This window comes from Notechis scutatus, chromosome 15 (genome assembly GCF_049901735.1).
Source record: "Notechis scutatus isolate UNSWTSFEM ecotype Mainland chromosome 15, rNotScu1.2, whole genome shotgun sequence".
In the NCBI taxonomy this organism is placed as follows: domain Eukaryota; kingdom Metazoa; phylum Chordata; class Lepidosauria; order Squamata; family Elapidae; genus Notechis; species Notechis scutatus.
In genome coordinates this window covers 1782856-1797204 of record NC_142023.1, presented here as the reverse complement: position 1 = coordinate 1797204, position 14349 = coordinate 1782856, and the positions used below count along the sequence as shown (strand labels likewise).

At 42.3% G+C, this 14349-nt stretch overlaps 1 protein-coding gene across 1 annotated transcript in view; it reads left to right on the top strand.

Moving 5' to 3' along the window:
- The window catches only part of AGPAT2 (1-acylglycerol-3-phosphate O-acyltransferase 2), a 41704-nt gene that overhangs the window by 9866 nt on the left and 17489 nt on the right, over positions 1 to 14349 (top strand). The window contains exon 2 of the mRNA XM_087944149.1: positions 12131 to 12264. Coding sequence (XP_087800275.1) covers positions 12131 to 12264 — 134 coding nt within the window. The remainder of the gene's footprint in view (positions 1 to 12130; positions 12265 to 14349) is intronic.

Sequence of the window (14349 nt, the reverse complement as noted above, 5' to 3'; positions counted from 1 at the left end):
GATGTTGTAAGCTTTGGAGACACTTTTTCCCTTTCAGCTCCTGAATTTCTGAACGTCCCTGGACTTTGGAGGAAGGCGTTGTTTTCTATCAACACGTCTCACTGATTGTGATGTGAATGAGCCAACCAGGATGTGTGTCCTCTGGAAACAGGATCCATTTTTTGATGAGGAGAATCACATGGGTTCTGGTACAGCTGACAAAATGGAGTTGAGAGTGGGGGGCGTTTATACCTTCTTTTGCGCTTTGCACTTGAGCTTCCTGTTCCTGTGCAAGAACATGTATTCCACTGGCTGTCAGACTCCCATGTACAGGTCATGAAGGGGTCATAGCTGGCTCTATAGGCAAAATACAAATCCTAGGAGTTTGAGCTAAGTTTGGTTGAAGTTTGGACTGCTCTGAGATGATGCAGCTTGTGTTCTGAAAGGGTGTCGGGCAATTCCTATCGTGTCATAATGGCTTTCGTCCTGTTTTGGCTCTCGGGTGAGAGTATTTTCTTATGAATAGAGCTATCTAGATAGCTGTCTTCTTTCAATAAGTTCGTTATCTCTTAAGTGCTGACATCTGCTGTGGGCTGTTAAGAAAAATGGGGGTTGCTTTCTGCCTCTAAAAAAAACACGTTTCTCCATTTCTCCCTTTGGGAAATATAATATTCTGCCTTTTTTAATATTCCTCAAAATATTCCATTCTTCTAGGAGAGGGGTAGGTGCTGACTTTCTACACAGGTATGGACTTTACCCTGTAGTGTCTGAAAAAGTGCAGAATGATTGTCCAATATTGACTGTAGCTTATGAAATAACACTTGGCTTAAGCTACAAGCTGGCGGCGTTTTTATTTCATAATTTGTTGAAAACGTTTATATAGCCGCCCATTTTCTAATCAACTCTGGGGCGGCTCCCAATCAAAATTTAAAAGTATATTAAGACCATAGAGATAATTGCATTAGAACATTAAAAACAACAAAGACCTGGCGCCAAGTCCATTTTTTAAAACATGTAATTACTCAACTTTATCCTGCTTCTTAGCTCCCATCAGAAGGCCCTGGAACAGAGGTCTCCAAGCTTGGCAACTTTAAGACTTGTGGACTTCAACTCCCAGAATTCTCCAGCCAGAAGAAAGGGCCAAGTTGGATGGGTGGTTCATCCCCCAAATGCCTGGCTTGGTCAGAACATAGGCAATGGTTGTGTAGAGCTTGGTTACAGATTTTAGTTTGGGTGGGTGTTCTGGGTGGGAGCATGACAAAACCCATGGCAACCTGTGGCTTTCCATTGTGTCGTTGTATTGTGTCATCAATTGCAGACTTGGTCTGTAGAAAGATCTAGGTGGGAATAGAAATAACAGAAATAGGAATAGAACAGAATAGAATAGAACAAGGAAAGAATAGAATAGAATAGAGTAGAGTAGAGTAGAGTAGAGTAGAGTAGAGTAGAGTAGAGTAGAAAATAGAATAGAATAGAATAGAATAGAATAGAATAGAATAGAATAGAATAGAATAGAACAGAATAGAATAGAATAGAATAGAACAGAACAGAACAGAACAGAACAGAATTCTGTATTGGTCAAGTGTGATTGGACACACAAGGAACTTGTCTTGGTGCAAATGCTCTCAGTGTACATAAGAGAAAAGATCCATTCATCAAGAGTCAAAATCATTAGGTACAAGACTTAATGATAGTATAGGGTACTAAATAAGCAATCAAATCATACTAGGAAACTAAATAAAACTATATAAGTTGTAAGATACAAGCAAGAAGATTATAGTCATAAGTAGAAAAGGAGATAGGTAATAGGAAGGATGAGAAGAATAGTAGTAATACAGTCTTAGTAAATAGTTTGACAGTGTTGAGGGAATTATTTGTTTAGCAGAGTGATGGCGTTTGGGGAAAAACTCCCCTTGTGTCTAGTTGTTCTGGTCTGCAATGCTCTATAGCATCATTCTGAGGAAAGGAATTGAAACAATTTTTGTCCAGGATGTGAGAGGTCTGTAAGTATTTTCACAGCCCTCTTTTTGGCTCATGCAGTGTACAGGTCCTTGACGGAAGACAGGTTGGTAGCCATTTTTTTTTCCGTTGAAGTCTATGTCTGTCTTGTTTGGTTGCATAGCCAAACCAGACAGGTACAGAAGTGCAGGTGACCGATGGTGGCTGTTGTTGTCATGATGGAATTCCTTTCCGTGGGTCCAGATGATGAAAATGCCATCAGGGAATCTCAAGTAAAGGAAAGGGATTCTGAGGATAAGAGTTGAAGAATGCATCATTCCAGGTGCTAAGAAGGTGTTGGCAGATTGAGCCATCCATGGGCCCATGGTCAGGCCATTGACTTACAGATACATGTAACTGCCAATGCTGAACTAATTTTGAAACTTTGCATAGTTTTATGCCAGTAGATGCTGTGTTGACATCACTGGCATCGTTCTTGACAGTTTGAAATCCATGCTTGTGTGGGATGTTGATATACAGCGATTCAACATCTGTGGGAACTCAAATGGGTTTGTTGGGGAGGTTGCCTGTGGGGTTCAGTTTCCTTAACACCCCTTTAGGTGATATCTTGTAGGTAGCTGGGAGTGCTGTTGGCATAAGGCCGAGGCTAGTCATTATCACAAGAATGGAATGGGATAGAGACAATGGGACAGTCACATTTTTGTATTTTGGGATGTAGGTAGAAGATTCAGTCAGAGCTGAAGAAGCTTCTTGGATGAGAAGTGAAATGTCTTCAGAGAAAAAACAGAAAGTCCAGTTGCCTCCTGAAAAAAGCACCTTTGGGACAACCATGACCTGGAGGATGGAGACTTTAAGCCATGGGTCTTCAAACTTGACAGCTTTAAGACTGGTGGACTTCAACTCCCAGAATTCCTCCTCCAGTCATGCTAGCTCAGGAATTCTGGGAGTTGAAATCCACAAGTCTTAAACTTGCCAGGTTTGAAGACCCTTGTGATAGATGATAGATAGATGATAGATAGATGATAGATAGATGATAGATTGATAGATAGATTAGATAGATAGATAGATAGATAGATAAGTAAATAAGTAGGTATGGAGAGAGAGAGATTATAGATAGATAGATAGATAGATAGATAGATAGATAGATAGATATATGATAGATAGATAGATAGATAGATAGATAGATAGATAGATAGATAGATAGATAAATAGATAGATAGATCAGGGGTCTTCAAGTTTGACAGCTTTAAGACTTGGTCCTCCTCCAGTCATGCTAGCTCAGGAATTCTGGGAGTTGAAGTCCACAAGTCTTAAACTTGCCATGTTTGAAGACCCTTGCTTTAAGCTATACAATTTGGGATGTACATCCTTTGAATGGTGTAGGAGTAGGAAGGGATTTCCAGAGGGAAACATTGCAGACTACAGGAACCATTAGTGCTACTCAGGTGACTCCAAAGACACAGATAAACCTCCAAGTGCTTCAATGACCCTCTAAAAGGATGCAAATGACCAGCTTGTCTGCAAGGTGTATAAATCCTTCCATTCTCCACCATCCAGTCAGAGTTGAAGTAGCTTCTTAGATGAGAAGCGAAATGTCTTCAAAGAGAAACCAGAAAGTCCAATTGCCTCCTGAAAAAAAAGCACCAGGCAGATGCCAACTTGGGAAATGATTTCAACTGTCACGCAGTTTGTTCATAGATACGTTGTGTGGGATCTGAAGATTGAAGTTGGCAGAATGTGGGTGTCAGCCTCCAAGAATCCTCCTCCTGCTTGTCTTTCTGGCTGCCATAGAAACGGGGGAAGGGAAGAATAATTGGACTTCGTGGGGGGAAGTGTGCTGGAGGCTTGAGATGGTGAAATGTAAAAGTTGGGATGTTTCCTCGACTATGCTTATTTGCTTACTGCGCAGATGTAGCCCCTTATCTGCCTAAGCCAAGGTCAACCATCTTGGCATACCAGATGTGTGTAACACCACCTGAAGATGCCTCTCATGACATTATACCAAGGGTCTTCAAACTTGGCAAATTTAAGACTTGTGCACTTCAACTCCCAGACTTCCTGAGGTAACATGACTGAAGGAGGAATTCTGGGAGTTGAAGTCCATCAGTCTTAAAGCTGTTAAGTTTGAAGACCCCTGCATTATACACATCTCAGTTTGGATGGCCAGTTTGAACTATTGGAGGGTGGGAACATGGGATAACTTTCTATGTGTGATTTTCGTGCCTATGGCCTCAGATTTTTTTTTCATTTCTTCTGATGCTACCACTTCAATTTCCAGTAAAAGTCCTTTTCTCTATAACAAGGGAGTCTTAAGGTTTTGTTTCTTGGGTTTTCACCTGACATTGGGTTTGAGAGTTGTTTCTAAGCTTCCTTGTTATAATTCGCTTGATGAAAACTACCTCTCCTTCCTTTGATATTATTGTTCTTAAGGCTTTGGACGGCATCGTGTTCTCCTCTGCAGAGATTGGAAGGCACACCCCACAATCCTGATGGACACGTTTTCTTCTTTTTTTTGGCTGTAGAACTCCAGAAACTTTTTGTGGGGAAAGAAGCGATTGTCATAGAAGGAAGACTTAGATATCTCACTTAGTTGGATTATGATGTGGTAGCTTGACAGCACTGAGCCTTTAATGTGAATGCGATGATTCATCATTGCTTGGTAAAAAACAGCCAGGTAATTGCTCTAGAATTGGCTAAACTAGCCAGGCCCAGTTCCTGCAACCATTCATCGTATGTTTGAGCCTCCAGTCCCCTCATCATCTTCGTTGCTCTTCTCTGCACTTTTTCTAGAGTCTCAACATCTTTTTTATAGTGTGGTGGCCAAAACTGGATGTGGCACTCTAGGTGCTCTGGAATTGGGGAGTGGGTGGGACAAGAAAGGCAGCGACTTCCCTATTTCTTATTCTTCCCAATACTCGAATGCAGCTCATCAGTCTGGAACCCACATTACGTATCTACCTGTCAACGAATACTTCAGCTTCAACCATAACAACACAAGAGCACACAATAGATACAAACTCAAGGTTAACCGCACCAAACTTGATTGCAGGAAATACGGCTTCAGCAACAGAGTGGTCAATGTCTGGAATACTCTACCTGACTCTGTGGTTTCTTCCCCAAACCCCAAAAACTTTAACCTTAGACTGTCTACTATTGACCTCACCCCTTTTCTAAGAGGTCTGTAGGGGGTGTGGATAAGCACACCAATCGTGCCTACCGTCTCTGTCCTATTGTTTCTTTTATTTTTCTTATATATACCCATTTCATGTATTCATAACTATGTATATACTTATACTTATAATCTTGTAAACAATTGACAAATCAAAATAAATTAAAAAATAAAAATAAAAATAAAATAAATTTCCTTATTTTAACCTGGAGCAGTTTTCGCCAATGCAAAGTCCTTTGGCTTTGCTCTTTTGTAAAAGGGCTCAGTAAGTTTTGTCCCAAAAACTTAAACCCAGGGCCCTATCTAACATAATGAAATTCAATGTAGAGAAAAGTAAAGTCTTACACTTAGGCAAGAGAAACCACAAGTACACATATAGTACACTGGGCGAAACCAGGCTTAATAGCAGTCACCATGAGAGGGATCTTGGAGTCTTAGTCGACAAACAATTAAATATGAGCCAACAATTTGCAGCGGCAGGCAAAAAAAGCCAATGCAATCCTAAATTGCATTAAGAGAGGGATACAATCAAGATCAAGGGAGTACTAATAATATTCTATAAAGCCTTAGTAAGGCCACACCTAGAGTATTGCATCCAATTTTGGCCACCATGCTATGAAAAACATGCTGAGACTCTAGAAAGAGTGCAGAGAAGAGCAACCAGGATGATGCGAGGACTGGAGGCTAAAACATACAATGAACAGTTGCAGGAACTGGGCCTGGCTATTCTAGTGAAAAGAAGGACCAAGGGAGACAGGAGAGCATCTTCCAAGATTTGAGGGGCTGCCACAGAGAGGAGGAAGGGTCAAGCTACTTCCCAAAGCACCCGAAGGCCAGACAAAGAACAATGGATGGAAACTGATCAAGGAGAGGTTCAACCTAGAAATAAGGAGGAATTTCCCGAAAGGAGCGCAATCAACCCATGGAACAGAAGTTGTGGGACCTTCATCGCTGGAAGCTTTCAAGAAGAGACTGGACTGCCACCTGTCAGAAATGGTGCAGGGGGTTGGACTAGATGACCTACAAGGTCCCTTCCAACTCTGTTAATCTGTTAAATCTGTTTAAAACAAAATCTCCAGGCAGTTGCTGATATTAATAAAGGGGTATAGTTGTAGCTCAGGGTTGACATGAAGGGTCCTTGGTGCTCTCTGAGCTTGTTTCCTTGCAGACAGTTTCATTCCCCAAACTAAGTAAACATCATCAATGCTAGCCTTGAGCCATTTGGAACTGGGCCATGGTAGTGATGGGTGGGCGAGCGTGTGCTCCATTTGCATGAGTGGTGCGTGCCTGCCTGTTGCACCAATGGAGCTGCATGCACACACATGTTTCCTTGTCACCCACATGGAACCATCCCCTCCCCTCCACACTGGCCCACAAAGCCAGAAAGGTTGGGGAACTGTGGTCTAATTGTTTCTTGGCTTCAGCGCCTTTAAGATGGATGGACTTCAACTCCCAGAATGCCCCAGCTGGGAGTTGAAGTTCACCTCTCTAAAATTGTTAAGGTTGAGAAACGTTGCTCTAGCATTTAAGGATCTGAATTTGGGGTTGTTGTTGTTTTTTGGCATTGGTGGGTAGCTGTTCCTCCTGCTTTTGTGAGGGAGGGGGCCCTTTTGAAGATACCCCCAATAGAAGGGAATTGGACCTAGGTGCAGTTACCTTAGGCCAGACAAGGAATAATGGATGGAAACTGATCCAGGAGAGATTCAACCTGGAAATTAGGAGAAACTTTCTGACAGTGAGAGAACAATCAACCCGTGGAACAGAAGTTGCCTTTGGAAGTTGTGGGAGCATCATCACTTGAGACTTTCAAGAAGAGATTGGACTGCCATTTGGTATCCAATGGGGTAGGATCTCCCACTTGGGCAGGGGGGGTGTTGGACTAGATGACCTACAAGGTCCCTTCCAACTCTGATTATCTGTTACCTGTTAGGTGCAAACTGCTTCTCAAAGACTGCAGGGCTCAAATGCGGACTAAGCCTTGGTTGTTTTGGGCCATTGTGACTTTATTTTTTAACCTCAGGAATTTTAAAAAAAGTTAATTATATTAAAAATTACAATAATAAAAACTAATTCAAAGTTGTTTTTTTTAAAAAGAATACCAAAATAGGAAGTGCAGAAAATCCTTCAGAGCTTTAAGAAGCCTCTTTTGCAAATCCAACATAGGAAAATCCAGGCCACTCTCCTGGTATGCAAATTCTTTTTAATCCCCTTTAATTATTAAGACATCATCAGGTTTCTTCTGTAAGCGCATCATCTTTTTCCACCTCTGTAGCCTTTCATTTTTAAATCCACTGTCAGATGTGCCTCAAACTGATCCGGTAAAACTTGTTCCTCTTCCATAATATTTTTTAAACATATCTCTCTAGACACTCTTAAAATAAACTTCCGTGTATTGCTCAAAAACATTCTTCAATATTACAAAACAGTTTGCTGAATTCTGTCTTAGTAAAGCAAATTAAGCTTTCTTCCCCTTCAATTGTATACTTTAGTTCCTTCTGGTTCCCTCTTATGTCCAAGCTTCACCATTTAATCCCATCGGTTTTTTATTTTTTAAAAAAGAGAATTCAAGCCAAAAGCATTTTCCCATGGGAAGGATTGAATTTCTGTTTGGAAAAGGAAATATCCAAACCCATTTGCATTCCTTTGAAGGCGCTGACCCTGTTTTGGGTAAAAAGATGGCTGTGGCTTTGTCTCCCAGAACTTTGAATCAGTCGGAGAGCAGTGCTTGTGGTCTCCTCATAAGGAGCAGCGGTCTGGAGCACTTGTGGGTGATCCTCAGGTCCTCTCTTTGTCCAGAGAGGAATTACAAAGAGCCGATTTCCTTGCTGCCTCTTCTTTCCACTGTAGTGATCGACTTTAATGGAACCATCTACAGTTCACTTTCTTTCCTGAAGTCATGCGAACCAGGAAATCTCTTGCCGGTCACATCTACCCGACCCATCAGACTGGGGAGGTAGAGAATGCTGCGGATCCCATCCCCGAGGGAGATACACCTGGTGAGACCCATAAGAAGGGCTGTCAGTCGGTGCTCCATTCAAAATCCAAGAAAGAAATACTTAGACTCCATAAATTAGAGAAAAGAATTCTTTTACTGAAAAATGAAGTGGTAGCATCAAATAGGATTCTGAATCTGAGAATTTAGGCGCGCAGATCACATATACAAAGTGATGAAGTTGTTCCCACCCCCCATAGTTCAAAAGATTCTTCCAATTAAAAGTTCTGAATATGATCATGTGGACATCTTCAGGTGGTGATGAGGCCTCTGTCCGTTGACCTTGGCATATTTTGATAAAGGTTTGCAGCTGCGCAGAGAAAAGAAAGCTACGTGAGAAATAGAAACCTAAAAGCAGGAATTTATACTCCCCCCCCACCACTCCTCATTTACACAACACAAGAATGTAACACCTCCACCTCTCTTCCCAGACCATATCCCCCTCCTCCCCCGTTACTTATGGCAGCCAAAAATGCAAAGCAGTAGTAGAAGATCTTGAAGGCTGACAAGGGCCTTCTCTGTGGTGGCTCCCTCTCTCTGGAACATCATTTCCCCAGATATCAGAATGGCCCCCACTCTGATTCCCTTCCGGAGGGCATTGAAGACCTGGTTCTGCCAGTGGGCCCGGGGAACCCAGAGCGGGATGAAGCCCAGTGGAATCTGCTGTCACTGGGGTGGGAGGTGATTCTATTATTGTTCTGACCAAGACTTCCTGAGACCATAATTAAGCACGCACTTAGTTAAAACAACTCTTGTTTTATTTCACCACTGGGAATTATGCTCATTCCCAGCCTGTATTGAGTCCCAAACAGTCCCTCGAGATAAGCACCCACTTTTCTCTCCTTTGAATTGCTGCCAACAACTAGGAAGTGTCAAATTAACTGTAAAAAACTCGACCGAAGAACAAAGTCCACACAGAGCTTCAAGGTTTAATCTGAACAGAGCGAACGACGTTGCTTCCTGCAAAGGTTTCTCTACCTTTGCACTTCCTTTATCCCTTAGGGGAGGGGTAATCACCTCCAAGGCTTACTCCCAAGTCGCCCCTTTTGTCTCAGCTGCTCTTGCCTTCTGGCAGTTCTGTGCACATGCGCATTGGGAACAGGCTCCCCTTGTTCCTCTGCCTCGCTGCTGCCAGACTCCAGAGGCTTCAGAGGTAGCACCCCACTCCCAGATAGTCCTGGCCCCATCTCTGTATCAGATGCAGGACCCTCGTCCGAGTCCTCCCCAGACTCCCAGACTGGTCCCTGTTCTTCCCCACTGCCCAATTCGGCTGCCGTCTGCACAGGCTGCCGGTGAACCACAACAATTATATTAATTTATTTGATTCTTCTGACTAGTTTTACTGTTTTAAATGTGGTTTTATACCTTGTACGCCGCCTTAAGTCACCATGGGTGAATAGGCAGCAATATAAATCCAATAAATACATAAACACATAAATAAAATAAAATCAATTGAGAACAAAAAGTCCTTTGAAACAGCATCTTAGTGCAAAGACCCTCAAGCAGAGGATTCTGCAAAATGCCTTTTCCTCTCTGGCAGAAAAGCAAGGTCTTCGCTTGGGCTCTTGAGCTCAAGAGATTTTCAAAGCTGCTCTTTCCATCCTTAACTTCTCTTCTGCACACACTGAAAAAAAAAAGTCCTAGCCATTCTTCCCAGGAATGGGTTGGACCTCTGGCCTCGACCTTTGACCTGAGGGTTACTCACCGCTCTTGTTGCTCCCTACGTTGGAAGTGGACTCTGCCCCCATTTGCATGAAGATGGCGGCAGCTGCAGAGAGCCAATCAGATCCAGATTCTCAGGGTGGTGTGCCACCTGCTCCTTCCCCTCCCTCGGGCAGTAGAGGCAATGCGCTTTCCATCTTCTGGCACAGCACCACAGCTCTCGTCCTTCTGTTTGGCCCCTACCAGCTCTTGCGGCCTTCCTTACCCCATCTGCCTTCATCCTCAACTTCAAATCTCAACAAATAAATGCTCTGTCCTACATATTGGCAAAAAAAAACCACCAGAAAATAAAATACAGGGTGAATAGTCAAGACCTTGTTGATGATCCAAACTCTGTCAAGGACCTTGGAGTACTCATCTCTAATGATCTAAGTGCTAGAGCCCACTGTAACTACATAGCCAAAAAGGCATTAAGAGTTGTTAACCTAATCCTACGTAGCTTTTTCTCTGGTAATATCACACTACTAACTAGAGCATACAAAACATTTGCTAGACCAATACTTGAATACAGCTCATCAGTCTGGAACCCGCATTACGTATCTGATATTAATACAGTTGAGAAAGTCCAGAAATATTTCACAAGAAGAGTTCTCCACTCTTCTACTCGTTGCAGAATACCTTATGTCATCAGACTTGAAATTCTAGACCTAGAAAACCTTGAATTACGCCGTCTTCAGTCTGATCTTAGTATGGTATATAAAATCATACACTGCAATGTCCTACCTGTCAATGAATATTTCAGCTTCAACCATAACAATACAAGAGCACACAATAGATACAAACTCAAGGTTAACCGCACCAAACTTGATTGCAGGAAATACGACTTCAGCAACAGAGTGGTCAATGTCTGGAATACTCTACCTGACTCTGTGGTTTCTTCCCCAAACCCCAAAAACTTTAACCTTAGACTGTCTACTATTGACCTCACCCCTCTTCTAAGAGGCCTGTAGGGGGCGTGCATAAGCGCACCAACGTGCCTACCGTCCCTGTCCTATTGTTTCTTTTATTTTTTATTTTTCTTATATGTATCCATGTATTCATAACTATGTTTTTACTTACACCTATTATCTTGTAAGCAATTGACAAAAATAAATAAATAAAAATAAAATAAAAATAAAATAAAAATAAAAATCCTGGGAGGTGCTGAAGTGCTGCAGCTTCAAAGCAAGCTGGGACTTGTAGTTTAGCAATGATCCCCCTTTCATTGAACAAAGGTTCAAAGTTACAATGGTGCTAAGAATAGAATCCTTTATTATTATTATTGTTTTTGAAATAGAGTAGAAAATAGAAAAGGATCTATAACCTGTAGTTACACTTACAGCTGTCACATCACACCACAGTGGTGTAATTATAAGTTGGGCATTTGGCAACCAGCGCATGCGTGTGACAGGCTGCAACATCCTGTGGTCACATTTTGTGAACCTTGTTTTGGTCAAGTTCCGACAAGAAACAGCGATGAGGGAAGATGGATTTCTTTAACAACCTCGTGATTTACTTACCATGAAGTTTGTCCTAAAACTGAATCTGACTTGACTTAGCAAGTGTTACACTGGAAATTCCAGTCGCAATTGGAATGATAAGTCAAGGACTAATTAGCAGCTCTCGGTGGTTTTTTTTAGCCGTGCCAAGACGGTGTTGGGGCTGCGGTTTTCACCCATGTGGGCCATGGCTGGGAGTTCTAGGTGTGGTAGTTTCTCTAGGAAATGTGGGCTGTTACAAACCAGGAGTGGAAGTTTCAGATGGAAGGGAAACGGGGAGAGAGAGACACACACACTCAAAGAGAGAGTGACAGAGACACACACAGAGACAGAGACAGACAGAGACAGGGAGAAGGGAGAGAGAGAGAGAGAGCACGCTTTGAGGTCAAGACAAGAGTGACATGCTGCCTCAGTCAGTCACTCCGAAGGCAGCTGAGGGACTTTGCCCAGCCACGGTTGAAAGAGCTGAGTCATTTTCATGGATAGTTTACCTTCCTGCCTCATCCAGAAAGCCGTTGATGGAGGTGACTGGAAGAGCGGAAAAGAGACGAACTTGTTTTTCCAGCTGGGAGGCTCAAAGCAGGAAAATTCATGCAGCTCCTAGCCCTCTTTAATATCTCACCAAAAGAGGTTTCAGAAGCCAGAATTTCGGGTTTAATGAGCGAAGAAAATGCCTGTTGCATGCAGGCGAGTGGGAAGAGAGTTGGGGGGGGAAACGTGGCTTTGGTTGTAGGAACAGCTTCAGGTCATCTTCGACGCGAAGTTTCACCTCTGTGGAGGGCCGGTTGACTCATCACACACTTTTGTCTGTTTTTTTTATTTAATTATTAGGTTAATTAAAAATGTGGTTCGCACCTTCAAGTACTTCTACGGCCTGAGGTTTGAAGTGAAGGGTCTGGAGCACTTCGGGATGGAAGGTCCCTGTGTCATCATTTCAAACCACCAGAGCATCCTGGACATGATCGGTAGGGGTCTGGGATCCATGGGTCACAGTGGGAGGAGGTATTCTTGTCCTTGGCTTGCCCAGCCTCTGAAAAGGGGCCGGGCACGAAGACTTGTGTGTGGAATGGGACAATTTGTCATGGCCAATTCCTTGCGGCCAACTCACCGCAGCTGCCCTCACTATGGGCAACTTGGCGCAGGAGAATTTAACAATTCTATTTAATTATTTAAAACAAATACAATTATTTCAATTTTTTGCCATTCACATTTCATTCTGTCCCTCATTTTGCATCCTTTCTTTAATACCAATAGCACTTAGACTTATATATACCGCTCCACAGTGCTTTTACAGCCCTCTCTAAGCGGTTTACAGAGTCAGCCTATCCCCCCTCAACAATCTAGGTCCTCATTTTACCGACCTCGGAAGGACGGAAGGCTGAGTCGACTTTGAGCCTGGTGAGATTCGAACTGCCCAATTGCAGGCAGCAGAAGTAACCTGCAGTACTGCACTCCAACCACTGTGCCACCACAGCTCATTAATGATTCTATTCCACCATTTCTTTAATATTAGTCTAACTGTTGCCCCGCAATGAGTTATCTTGTGGCAAGATGGCGGGTGCCAAGTTGGTTGTGGCAAATTGTCACAGACCCAAGAATTGTATGGGTTTAATGCACATGTTAAGTTCCAATTAAGATTGATTGCTCACGCCTATACTCAAGAATTTAGCCAACTAACCATCAGCACTAAATTGGTTCTAGGTAAGGTCAACAGAATTCACTGGAAGTGGACTTGGATTGTTTCAGTGATGTAAGCACTCCAGACTAATTCCTCACTTGACCCTGCCTCTTCTTTTCCTGCAGGGGCAGATAGACCACAAGGGGCCATTCCCATTTCATGGCCTTTGCTTGAGATTTAAGGGAAGGGGAGAAGCCACTGAAATCAGGGTCTTCACACCCAGCCCTGGTTTTCTTAAATCAAGATAGTTTAATTGAGATAGAACATCATATGTGTAGCCAGGTTTGTTAAAAACCTAAGTGTCAGGATTATGGCAGTTACCCCAATTAAATCATGAGTCTCGAGCTAAGCTTCCAAAACTTGAAAAGGATTTATTCGGAGTTAACATGTCTGGCACTGCCTGGGTGCAGCCGGCTCTGAGACACATAATCCAATGTCACCCTTGACCCTGGTTTTCCCCCACCCCTCTGGGTGTATCATAATTCATATTCTCCAATGAGACACATCCATAGCCAAGAGTCATCAGTCATGTTCTCCAGTTAGATATTTGCATGGCAGAAACTTCAGTCACCTAGTTACTATCTTTGAAAAACTATTTATGGAATGCACTTTCGATTTCCAAGCTGCCACACTGCTCTTTCAAGCCCCTTTCCCCCTCTCCCTTTCTGTTGGCAACTCTAAAAAGACCATAAAAATATTTTATGAGTTGACATTAAGAGGTATATTTGCACAGTATACCAAACTTGGTTAGAATAAACCTGTCTGGCTACCTGCCTCTCTTCCGTTCATTGACTCATTATGCAACTCATGTATATTTGGAATAATAATAATAATATTTATACTTCATTGCACATAAGTCATCCAGATACTTAGACTGGATTTTGCATTATTATTATTTACAAAAACAAAGAAGAAAAACGGACACAGCTCTTTTACTAACATCTCATGTTTGCTATAAAATGTCCAAATAACAAGGGTTTACACCCACATATTAAAATCCCTTATATTAGTTTGAAGATCTAAATATGGAAATGAATCATTGTTAAAAATGAAGTCATTATGGTTAATAACTATGACCACTATGACTCAGGTTTTAAATTAGAAGCTGGGATAAAAGTCAATGTCTGCCTGATTAAAAAAAATAAGTCACAGTATTATAATCATATGTTAGAAAGAATCTTTGGATGTTGTAGGAACCCGTTTTTAATATTATAATCCAGAAATGGTTTCTAAAGAATTCCAGATTGGTGTTTCAGATAAGAAAGTACGTTTCTCATGGGAAAAATATGCCATTTTCTGTGAAAGGGACAGGAAATTCCCATCAGAAACCAAGAATCCTAGCCAGTTTTGTACCCTATGTAGACAATTTACC